At 39.5% G+C, this 12,479-nt stretch overlaps 1 protein-coding gene across 1 annotated transcript in view; it reads right to left on the bottom strand.

Moving 5' to 3' along the window:
• MTM1 (myotubularin 1) overlaps positions 1–12,479 on the bottom strand; it is a 39,676-nt gene that overhangs the window by 16,132 nt on the left and 11,065 nt on the right. The window contains exons 4-7 of the mRNA XM_084269135.1: positions 11,667–11,761; positions 10,581–10,691; positions 9,586–9,687; positions 918–1,001 (exon numbers count right to left, since the gene is read on the bottom strand). Coding sequence (XP_084125261.1) covers positions 918–1,001; positions 9,586–9,687; positions 10,581–10,691; positions 11,667–11,761 — 392 coding nt within the window. The remainder of the gene's footprint in view (positions 1–917; positions 1,002–9,585; positions 9,688–10,580; positions 10,692–11,666; positions 11,762–12,479) is intronic.

The raw sequence follows: 12,479 nt of genomic DNA, 5'->3' as shown, positions 1-12,479 counted from the left end.
CTTACAACAAGGTTTGAAACAATGATTAAAACTAGTAGATGTGTTTCTTTGACTGTGGGGTTGAAGAAAGAGAATTGTCTTCTCCCCTGGTACGGAGCTCTGCCTTCCCATGTGGCAAGCTGAAAAGAGACCATGGCCCTAAGAAGGTGGGGCAGGAAGTCTCATCTCAACCTTCCTTCCTTCCAGCTTGATACTACTTTCAGGTTATAAGTAAGATTCAAGGTAGCTTTCTTATTGAAAACCAAAAAGTTTTAGCTGCAGTCTGCTTAGCAAGCAAGGTATTTCACAAACAGCAGCCAGGAAATTGAGCAAGATCAATAAGCTCTCCAAACACACCCGGTGGTCTTTGTAGTTTTGTGTCTTAGGCTTCTAAACCTTGAGCTAAAAATCTACAGAGGGGAAAAAAAAACAAATCTAAGGAAGTCCTTATTGTTTGATTTTTTTAAAAAATCATATTTAAAATTAAATATATCATCTTCTTTCACGACATTTTTCCAAAATCACCTGAAGAGCAAGGTAGAATACTGACAGATAAATAACTTCTGTAAAGCAACGCTGTTTCTAAAATAAACTGCTTTTTCCCTTCACTTCAGGAAGAAGTAGACCAAATCAAATCTATATTTAGGACACTGTAGTTACATGTTTGGCACATCCTCCAGGCCCCTTCTTCATTTAACAGTGGCACATTGTAAGAGGTATCAATAACTTCCTTCAAAGAGCAAAGACTACCTTCCTGTGACATTCTAATTTTTTAAAGGTTCCAGTGTTTTATTTCTTTACTTTTTTCCAAGTTATATTTCTGTCTTCTCCCATTCTCCACCCCCACCTCCCCACCCCCTGAAGAACTGGAAAGAGAAATGCACAAACAATAATTCCTCTATGCAAGCTGTCAGGCAACAGCAACTTTAATAACTCACTTGTCTCCTGTATTCAGACATCGGATTGTACACCATCCATCCGTTTTGAGAGAACTTTTCTTCATTTAAAAATGCAAAAAAAAGCTGTAGGATAAAAGAGTAGTTTATTACAGCAAACTGACTGAAAGCAGCAAATGTGAGGGCTCACCATCAGTTGTACCCTCGTCCCTACAAAGCAGGACTGAATTCTCCATGCCAGTCCTGGTGTCTCCATTTAAATCTGGTATTTATCTATTGCTCTAAACAAAGAGCAAGTAGTAACAAACAATACAGAACTGCTAGTGAAATAATGAAGATGTGAGATCAGATAAAACAAGTAGTGACAAAATAATAAATAAATTACAAATCTTAAACTGTTGGATTTTTTTTTTACTGTCAGGAGGTTGAAATGTTTGAAATCGTTTATCAGTTTATTTCCTGGATTTCACATCCTCACCAAATACTGTCTTCTTACCAAAATTTCTCCAATAGGTACAGTTGCAATTACTAAGTAAAATAGTAGATGCTAAATTGAGAGTGTAAAGAGGTTTTAATTGCTTTTCATTGCCCCTACGAAGCAGCCTTCTTTCTGCATCCCCTTCCCTGTTGCTCCTTACTATGAGAAATCCAGTTTGCCGTAAAACTCCATGAAAATTAAGAAGTTGCATTGAAAATGAAACTACTTTTCTCCTGCTTTGCTGCTCAGTCTCAGGACCCGTTTATAGAACACAGCATCCTCACCCAGGACTCTGACCTCATACCTTTTGGCTTCCTTCTGCTTTCAACCGATTCCAAGTGGGCTGTATTACCTAACCAACCCCTGTTCTTCTTGGTTTGTTTTTACAGCCTATCATGAAAGCAAAAGTAAAGTCTATTTTAAGACTGTTTCATTAAGAGAACTGATTTGGGTGGCTTATGAATGCTTCAGATGGTAACTGGAGCACGAAGCTAAGCTGTTGCAAAAAAACCCCACCAAAACAAACCCACAGAAGAGAATATGTTGTCCTGAGCTAACTGCGACAGCAGCCAGAGCAGAGAGCATTCCAGAGCCCATCACAGCTCATTTGTGACAGGAAAGCAGAAAGTCTCCAAGCTATTTGAGCCATTAAAAGAAAAACACTGAATACTAAACTGAACATCCCAAATCTACAGAATTTTTACAGGCATAGACCTGAACTAAGCAGAAATAGTGGCAAGCAAGAAAAATCCTTGTGGTTCTCAGGTGCCATGATTACACCTATGGATGTATGGCAATGCTCCCTAAGCGTGCCACTGGCCCAGGTGGAGGTTTCTGTGGATCCTCTGAAGGCAGACCCAACAGCTCTCCATGATTCTATTCAGCCCAATAAGGCACTATGGTTTAAAGAGCAAGCAGCTCTAATGAAGATACAAAACTGAATCCCTTTAACGTCAGGAGTTTATTCCTCATTTATTTCAAATCAACAGGTATTTTAAAAGGACGATATTGCTCACACAAGATCTTTTATCCCACTAGTTTCAGAAGCTGGAATTTTAGATTAAATCAGTATTGCAGATAAAAGTACATTAATTGGCAAGTTTGCAGAAGTAAACAATGCATTCCCAAGTTGTGTTTTCTGAGTGCCTTCACCAGTTTTAAAGGGGTAGACACCAACTGTATCAGAAAACTCCCACCACGTTCCTTGCAAGCATCAGAAATTCAGCAGAAAAAAAGCCAACAGAAAAAGGTTGTCTTAATTGCAAACTAGGATTATAGCAAACCAGGAATACCACTAAAGCAATAGATACAACCGCTTTGCTGAACTATTAATAGCTACACATAAGAACCATCCCTTCCTCCCCAAAGGAATTTGCTATATCCCGAAAAGCAACTATGCCAAGAATTCACCAGGGAACCAGAGTCAAAAGACAATCTTGTAACAGTAGGAATGAGAAACACTGGAATCCTAACATATCACTTCAACAACATTTCTGCCTTTCAGACATCTTTTAAGTTGCTACCTACTGCAAGTTTCCTGGTAAGAACATAAAAATTAGGCAGCTTAAGCCCTGATAAAACGCACGAGTTTAATATAGTGCACTGTGACAGCTTTTACATAGAAGATTTCATTGGTAAAAATAAAGTGCCCCTCCAAAGTAGAAATAAACAAAAGGCAGCTGTGCTGTTCATGTCACCCACGAAAGAAGAAATCAAATGGAAAAGTATATTTTGCTTTCATCCTTTAGGAATCAGGTTTACATTTTCTATGCACGAGGAGGGGTTGGACAGAACCCTTTTTTTATATTAACCTAAGATTTTTGTACATTCCTGTCCACTTAAGCAGCTCATTAGATGGGAGTAAAATTGTTATCCCTCTATGTATTCCATCACGACACAGCAAAAGAGTCAGAGTAGGAGAATGTGCATTTAAAACTCTGCATACGTTTATCCTCATGTCATATAGTTCTACTTGATTTCCAACTACAGTTTAATTGCAGTGTAACAATCAACCACAGCTATAACCACTCTAATACTAAGATGATATACTTCAGCAAACATAGATACATGGATACAGCTGCATTTTTTCACTTGTGTCAGCATTATCTCACATTTGGATATTATTTTATTTCTTAGAAACAAACTGATAACGAGCAACATGAAGTAATTTCTATTGAATAACAATTTTGTTGAATTGGACCTTTTATTATTCTTTTATTATTCTGATCCACCACATTGATTTGTTCACTATAATGGGGTTTATGGGATCAATACATATTCAGATCCCAGGTTTAATACAGCTCAGGTAAGTTTTAAATCTGCACTAATGACCCATGTATTTCTACTTTTGTCCTGAATAACTCAAGCTTAGAGATTACACGCTGTATGTTTGTATCTGCATGTCTTGATTAACATAACATTGCTGTCACAACACACAGAATATGAATGCAATTCTACAGTGCAGCAGGCAAGTGGGACAAAGAAATCAGGGGAAGAAGAAATGATGCCACTTACAATACATTTTGCACAGGTCCTTGTATTGATGTGTAAGATCTGAGAGGTGACAGCTTAGTAAAAATATATGGCTTAGCTTTTTGTGGATACAGGTTCATTCAAACTTAGTGCCCCTCACATACTCACACACCTTTGGTGTCAGGATGAAAACAGAGAAGTCACTGCACTGCCCATGGGCATTTAGTATGGACCAGCTGGGTGTATATTTATATTATATGAGGGCAGAGGAGGGCTGGAGAAGCAAACCACGTGAACTGCGTGTCTCCACAAAGCAGAAGAGCCCTGCCAACTGTGCACCATTGTGTACACAGGCATTCCTTTCAAATTCCAGAGTATAATAAAAAGTCAGCCAGTTCCACTCCATGCTGCCTTCACACATCCTTCCTTCCCTCTCCATCTATAGTACAGCACTGCTAAACCCTCCTTTTCCCTAGACAATACTTTAGGCACTCTGAGCCTCTTCCCTAACCTCCACTCATTTCTTTCTTCCCTCCACACACAAAATTCCATTCCTTCCTCCCGTCCTTAATCCTGCCTCTCCAACAAAAAGCACTTTTTAACAGCTCCTATTGCACCAGCCTGTTTTCCCAGGAATTAAATCAACTGCAGCTTCATTAGACAAGTCTAAATTCAACAAAAATGGTTGGAAAGTTAGAAAAAAAAAACCAACACAGCAGAGACATGCAGGTTCAGAACAATATTGCAGTGCAATAAAAGTGTGTTTGGGGGGATTTTTTTAGACCCTGACAGGCTTTTTAAAGCAGTGAACATATGATCAGAAAGCATAACTGGTTTGTACAGGAGTACCTGAGCCAACTCTAGGTTAGTTTGGTTGGATACTCAGTACAAGCAACAAGACAAGCTTCAGGTAGACAACCTGCTGAACACACCCATGCTTCTGACAGAGAGCCTGAGCTGACCTCCCTCCTCTCAGCTAAAAGCCACTTAAGTAAAGCAGATTTACCTTAAATTATACTGATCACTGGCTTTCTCTCACATCTAGGGCTCAAAGCATGATAGTTTGCTATCACTTCCAGTGTACTGACCACCAAGATTGTAAATTTGATTAGTGCTACATTCTGATAGACTAAGAAATTGATGGGCTTCTATCAGCTGATTAAAAGTCAGTTCAAATTATTTTCAGCTGCCACAGGAAACAAAGTAGAAATCAAGGAAAGCATTAAAGAGGTAAGAAGAAATCACCATTCTGAAAACTTACAGGGTGCAAGGCTTGTGACTTATCAATACCCATAGTTGGTAAAAACAAGCCAGACATCAGTTAAGATCGTTGCAAAAGGAAATGAAAGGCTCTTTGCATAGAGTGGCACTAAGGATTTCACTGCAGATGAACTGTCGAAAAGCAGAAGGCTACTGCTTTTCTTGAAGCAGAATGTTACTACTTCACTTTAAGAAAAAGTTTCAAATCTTGTAACTTTTTTTGCAAGATACTTTTTATGCTTCACTATGCAAATAATTCTGTTTACTTCCTTGCAGGTGCCAGTTCACAATTTCAATATACAGGCTCTTTTTCTGTCCTCCTACAGACTAATACTTGCCTTCAACATTCAATTTATCATCACCATTTTGCACACAGAAATAATATGCAATACACTGGCTGCTCACAACACAACATATTCTGAAAGATGAAGGAGACACCAGCTGCAATCTGACAATACGGTCTGGCAAACAGTCTCTTTACAAATATATATTCATATATATTTACTCTATGGAATTACAGTACATAAATACATGTTCTACATGTACACAAGCATATAATGTATATCCAATTTATTAAATATTTGATCAGTTTATGCTTACAAAAGGAGAAAGCAGCAAAACCAGAATGAAACGCTGCACACATGCACGAAGTCAATTGTTTTTTCTATTTCTAACTTACTGGTTTATGCTTTTTATATATCATAAATCAACTCAGCTTTCACTCAGTGACAAGGCTGTCAGCTCCTCAGCGCGTTTAAAAATAAAGATACCATTGCATTTCATATGCCATTACTGCAACTCATCCAGCTATGTCTTTCTTACCTGTTCATTTAAAACGAAGATCAGACATAGCAGGAGTTGTGTAATTAACTGCTGATCATCTGTATACATGCTAACCAGACACCATCAGAGTGCTGAGCATGATGCAAGTCATTCAGAATGAAGCCTCAGGTCAAGATGGTTTTTACAACATCAGGTGACCCATCAGATAGGCACCTATGCCAGGCATCAGAGCCATCCAAATCAACTTTGAAGATCCAACAGCAACACTGGCATGATCTGATGCCCAGAGATTTTAAGCTGCCTCAGGAGTGGGAGAAGTCAAAGCCACACAGCATGACGCCCAGTGTCTCTCAAGACCAGCATCCCCGCAGAGCTATCATGGTTAGAAATAAACACACCACAGAGGTATCAGGGTGGCAAATAATCTTCTAAAAATGATGATGCACAGTTTCAAGGTAAGATCAGGAAGTGAAGCAGCTGCTATGCAGAAGCTACACTACAGAGATTAAATATATCTCACCTTTTGTGGGGTAATATGATCATTTGATTTTGAGGGGCTTTTTTGCTTTTGGGGAGTGGGTGGGTGGTTTATCAACAACATGGCTTCAAGATAGAGTGAAGCTGACCACAGAAAAGCAAGAGCTCAGCATTTGAGTGGTAGATTGCTGCCACCTTCATCCAGTTGTCATGTGAAGCCACAGCATGCTCTTTGTAAGAGATGTCCCTGAGGGAGCTAGCTGCATGGTCAGACTGTTAGTGTGCATTCAGAGAAGGCAGGCACACACAGCCCAGACATACTGTGCCAGGCTCATTCTGACAGTGAAACCTTGCTCCAAACCAGACACTAAAAGAGGCCATCCCACCATTCCTCTTCATCCACACTCACTCATAAGCCCTGGCTCACTCACCCAGGATACAGATTTTATTTTTGCCTCCTTGTTTAGCTTTCATCCCCGACCTGTGTGGTTCTTCACACAGCCTCAAACTCCCGCAAGGAAAACCAAGGCAGGGATGAACAACTAGGCAGAAACGCTCACCTCTAGCAGGATCAACTTCAGCTTCTTGTTGAAACACTGTGAAAGCACACCAACAATACCACACACTCGTGTAGCTCACTGTAAAGTTAAGAGCTCACCCACATTGTGACATTGGAAAACAAGGACAGGTGAAACACTGGGGCACTTTATTTCACTCCAGAGCAATCAAAGTACAGCCGTTTGCCACATCACCACTATCTTCCTAAGTTCTGTGATTCACTCAATCTGAAGGTAAAGCTGCCTCTGTCTTGACTGAGCATAACTTCTATTGGTGAGTTACATTCAAAATGGGCCAGGGCATGTAATGATAACCTTTAGTAGGTTCAACAGGACCACCTAATAAGCAGGAAGTATACTACTACACACATTACTCACTACCATCACTAGACACAACCACCAGGTCTTTTTGGATGACAAAACCTAATTAATACAGGTTCACATCTCATCACCATGTTATTCGAACCCTGTAGTGGGACTGAACACCACAGAAAAATCCCACAAGGGATTCACCTCAGTCACTTACAATTGAAATTGTCCATATGCACTAAATGCAAATCCATACAGGGCCTCAGTATAAGGAAAACAAAAGAAATTCTTCACTGTGAGAACAACAAAATATTGGATGAGATTGCCCAGAGTCATGATGGGATCTACCTCTCAGGAAAATATTCAAGGCTATGCTTGACCATGGTCTAAGGCCCTACTCATAACAGATGGTTGGACCAGACAATGTCCAGAAGCCCCTTTTGACCTAAACTTCTCTACAAACTGGTATTTCTGCATACAGCTATTCCATCATTCTCTTGAAGTCCACATATCCTGTTATGGTTTCAATCATTCCCTATTTTAAGATGCATAAAATGCCAGCAGTAGTTACAGATATATCCACTTCTACAACAGTTTTCCTTGCGAGTACAACTCCTCACACCTACTCAAATGTAGAAATCTTAGTTTCTCTTAAGACTTAGTTGTCAACACTACAAAAGATTCTAAGCAAAAGCATTTATTTTTCCTTATGCTTTCCTTGCACAGACTGTTTACATTCAGAATGCAAAACTTCTGCAAAAAAAGTTTTAAAGAATTAAATGTTGATAGAGTATAGCCCACTGATTGACACGTATCTTCGGAGAAGGAAATAAGATTCTTGCTGCAGCCTCAGATACTCAACAATCAAGCAAGAAACCAGATGAGGTTTAATAAAAGCAACTGTAGAGTCTTGCACCTGGGAAGAACAACCACTTGAATCAGCACAGGCTGGGGGACGACCTGCTGGAGAGGAGCTCTGCAGAGGAGGACCTGGGGGTCCTGGTGGATGACAGGTTGGCCAGCAGTGTGCCCTGGGGGCTAAGAGAGCCAATGGGATCCTGGGGTTCATCAGGAGGAGTGTGGCCAGCAGGTCTAAGGAGGCAATCCCCCCCAACTCTGCACTGGTCAGGCCCCACCTGGGAGTATTGTGTCCAGTTCTGGGCTCCCTCACATAAAAGGGACAGGGATCTCCTGGAGAGTGTCCAGCAGAGGCTACAAAGATGATTAAGGGCCTGGAGCCTCTCCCCTATGAGGAGAAGCTGAGTGAGCTGGGGCTGTTCAGCTTTGAGAGAAAACAACTGAGAGGGGATCTGATTAATGTTTATAAGTATCTTAAGTGTGGGACACAGGGAGAAATGGGCAGCCTCTTCTCAGTGGTCTGTGGGGACAGGACAAGGGGCGATGGCTTCAAGTTAGAGCACAGGAAGTTCTGCACCACTATGTGGAAGAACTTTTTCACAGTGAGGGTGACAGAGCCCTGGGACAGGCTGCCCAGGGGGTGTGGAGTCTCCTTCTCTGGGCATATTCAAGACCCATCTGGACACTGACCTGTGTGACCTGCCCTGGGGAACCTGCTTTGGCAGGGGGGTTGGACTCGATCTCTGGAAGTCTCTTCCCACTCCTACAATTCTGTGATTCTGTGATCTTCTGAAAATCCTTAATTCATAGAAGAACTCTAACATTTCATGAAGACAGCTCTTATAAAGTTATCCTAAACAAAAGCACTCCAATAAAATGTAAACTGAATTTTATGAAAAAATCCAAAATAAAGCATTAACTAAAGAGATGTCAGAATGATCCACCAAGCACAGTACACAGATTTCAGCTAAGAAACAGGAGGAAACAATTAGCTGACATCATTATTCAATTACTTTGGTGTTTTTTTCTTTACTTAAAATAAGTTTGTGTAAATTCATTAGCATGTTAGCTGCTTGATGTATTTTCCATCAGTTTCATCAATACAAGTGTTGTCTTGTCATGTCTTCTTTTCCTGAAGTAAAACTCTTGGCAATAAATATTTTTCACTGCTGTGGAGACAGCCCAACTGTTTAACATTTTCAAGAAATCAAGCAAGGCAAGTACTACTGTATTTCTTAATTAGGGAGGTTAACTTGCAGTCTCTAAGCAATGAAATCTGTATGGACCAGTAACTTACCTGAAATATTGCACACAACACTCACGATTTTAGAAATGCATAGATATAAGTGTTGCAAATGTAAAAAATAAAAACATTAATTCTCTTTAGTTTATGCTGACATCAGATTCTGTGGTTACTCTTTTTATGCAGCCATGATGTCCATGAGTAAGTCAGTTAAAGTCAGTTGGCCAGAACCCTGCATTAAGACAAGTCTATAGTATAAATGATGTAACTTACCAAGTTATGTGACTGGGGAAAAGCGTATTTTGTGAGGACTTCAAATATATCTCTTCTACTGTGCCCTTCTTGTTTCAATGCAAACCGTAAATTTCTCATATCCTAAAACAAAGGCATTATCTTTTAAGTGAACCAAAGCAGTAAGATACTTTTATCTGCTGTACAAATGCTATATTATACTCTGAACATGATTTAGAATCTGGTTGCAAAACACCTCTAACCACCGTGAATGTTCAGTTTTGTTTTTTATCCTATAAAAGAGAATAAGAGCATAAGAATTCTGCAAATAAAGCACCACGTTCTGTGTGGTGCAAGTGCTGCTTTGACAAAGCCATCAAAAGTGACTGTATCTGATTCATGAAAAAGCCTCATGGGCTACAGAATGTTTGCAAGATGGGATTTACTCTGTATTTTCAAAATGAAACCTTTTCAATAATCCGTCTGGATTAGTTATTTTCATATCACTAGCATCAAAACCAAGCAATCTGTACATTAAGTACTAAAAAATCAAATGCATGCACATCCTCCATTAATGAGTCAAATAAAAGATCCTGAATTATCTACTGTGAACTGCCCTAGGACCATAACTTTTCAAGGCAACATAATTTTTTGTGAGACCAAGGAAACAGAGATAACTGTTAGATAAGCTTTTCACTAACTTTACACCTTATAAAACTCAGCCCCGTTTGAGAGGTTCTTCAGAGAATGTAGGATTATTAACAAACTACTTTTAGAACAAGTGAACTAATGAAGTAATGCAGGAATGATGCCCTAAAACCATGCAAAACCTCTTGTAGATTAGTAATTCGGGAAGGAAGACCAACCCCTTCCTTGCATGCAGAGTTTAAATAGTCCTTTGTATTTCCCTGTGCAGTCCCAAAAAGCTCTTTTTAAAATTCAGCTGTGGGGAACATGTGTGTTTTCATTCCTATAAATAGGTAAGCAGTGAAAAAAGGGAACTCCTATTTTTCTACTGAATTATTGGAAAGTCTTACTTTACACGTTATATCTAATCCATACGAGTTCTCCCCTCTGCTTGAAGCTCCTCCCATTTTCTCAATCCTTGAAATTACACCCAATGGAACATTCAATACCACAACTGGATCCTGCAAGGAAAGTTTGAGTAAGGAAAAGGTTCATCTGAAAAGAAGACTCAAGCAAAGTGTTCTTATGCATTCCAGAACAGAAAGCAGATGTGAAATACATACAGGAAGCAAAAGCATGTTTCTGCATTTGATTAAGTCTCCCCTCCCAACATGTTATGTAGTCTGTGAAGTCACCCTACAGCCTCTACATCCCATTTAACATGCAACAAAAATACTTCATGCCTAGTACAGTATGCAGGGAAAAAAGGTGGCAACACCCTAAAAGGTTCTTGACAGACAGAATCAAGTAGAACAAAATGACCAGAAGAGCTGGCTGCAACCGGAAAGACCTCAGTTCAATAGTCCTAAAACCTTACTTTAAAAATATAATTTATGGAACAGATAACAAGGGCATTTTATTCTCTTTCATGTTGCTGCTTATTGAATACACTATTACTCCCCCCACCCACATGAGGTTCTATTGATCAAAGTATTTTTCTCTTCCAACAGCAAGGACAATCAAAACCTTGGTTTACTGATAGCCATTTTAAAAGCTATTGCACATCATTAGTTGCTGCCCTTGATCTACCAGAAACTAAGTGTAAAGGGAAGAGCTATGAAAAAAAAAGCTCCAACAGACAAAAGATAATCAGCCTGATCAAGTTTTAATTTTACCAGGGGGAAAAAAAAATTAAAATTTAAAAAAATAAAAATCACGCTTTTACAGTATATTTAACTTTAAAGAACTTCCATTTTTATACAGATTTCTCAGTGGCACAAAAACAATTACTATTTAGTCATGACACAATTAAGATATTGTTATTACAACCATTACAGACCATTTCAAGTAAAGCCTTCCATGCAATTCCATAAACTTGTGTGCCAAAACTAAACCAAAATTAACTGGCCACAAAATAAAGCAAAAGCAGTGGGGGTGAAGGGGAGAGGGTTTAAAGCCAACTCATCCCACGGAAGTAACTGTGGAACATTACTCACATTTTCCACACTTCTTAGGTACAGCCTGTAGTTTGTGATGTACACTCTTCCTTTAACAGGGCCATTAAATGGACATATATAAATAACATCCTTGTCTGTAAGAAACATAACATTTCTTAAAGATTGCCATAGGAAAAAATCAGAGCTAAAGACAGCAAGAGTTAAATGAGAGCACTGCACTCATAAGAGGCACTGTGAGAGATGAATCAATTTCAGTAGTAAATCTCAATTTTGTCCACTCAAATTGTTAAAAAATTGCAAAAGCTTCCTATACTAAACTTGCCCAAATTACATCAGCAGATTTCAGTAGCCTTTCCTAGTCCTTCCCTAGTTAGACTTGTGGTGTCCTCTCTCAGAGCCATGTGGGAAAGGGCAGGACATAGAACGTGGAACAGCTGTAAGTCCTCCCTGAAGAATGAGCCAGTGTATTCACTGCCCCAGAACAAATACATTCTGCTGTTGATACTATTACATCTTTCAGTGCTCTGTAACCAATTCTGCACTGTAGTATGGAGTTCAGGTTGCAAAGTGTTGAGGGAACTTACCGTCCTGCAGAGAAACATGATGTTTCAATTGGAGGCAGACACAGCAAGGCCATCTGCAGTGTTTCAGCAAGGCCAGTACAAAACAAATACTAACATGTATGACTCAAAAAAGAAATGATTTAACTGAATCAATGCCATTAAAGACTTGAGGAGCACTACAAACCACCTATTTCAGCCTATCCATTTCTTTAGCCCAAACTATTTATCTGCTTTCCATAATAAGCACCCTCCTTCACGCATGATCCTAAGCACACACTGCATTAGGCAG

This window comes from Gallinula chloropus, assembly GCF_964237585.1.
Source record: "Gallinula chloropus genome assembly, chromosome: 11".
Lineage (NCBI taxonomy): Eukaryota > Metazoa > Chordata > Aves > Gruiformes > Rallidae > Gallinula > Gallinula chloropus.
Note: the sequence above shows the minus strand (reverse complement) of the source record. Positions and strands in the feature narration are given on the sequence as shown.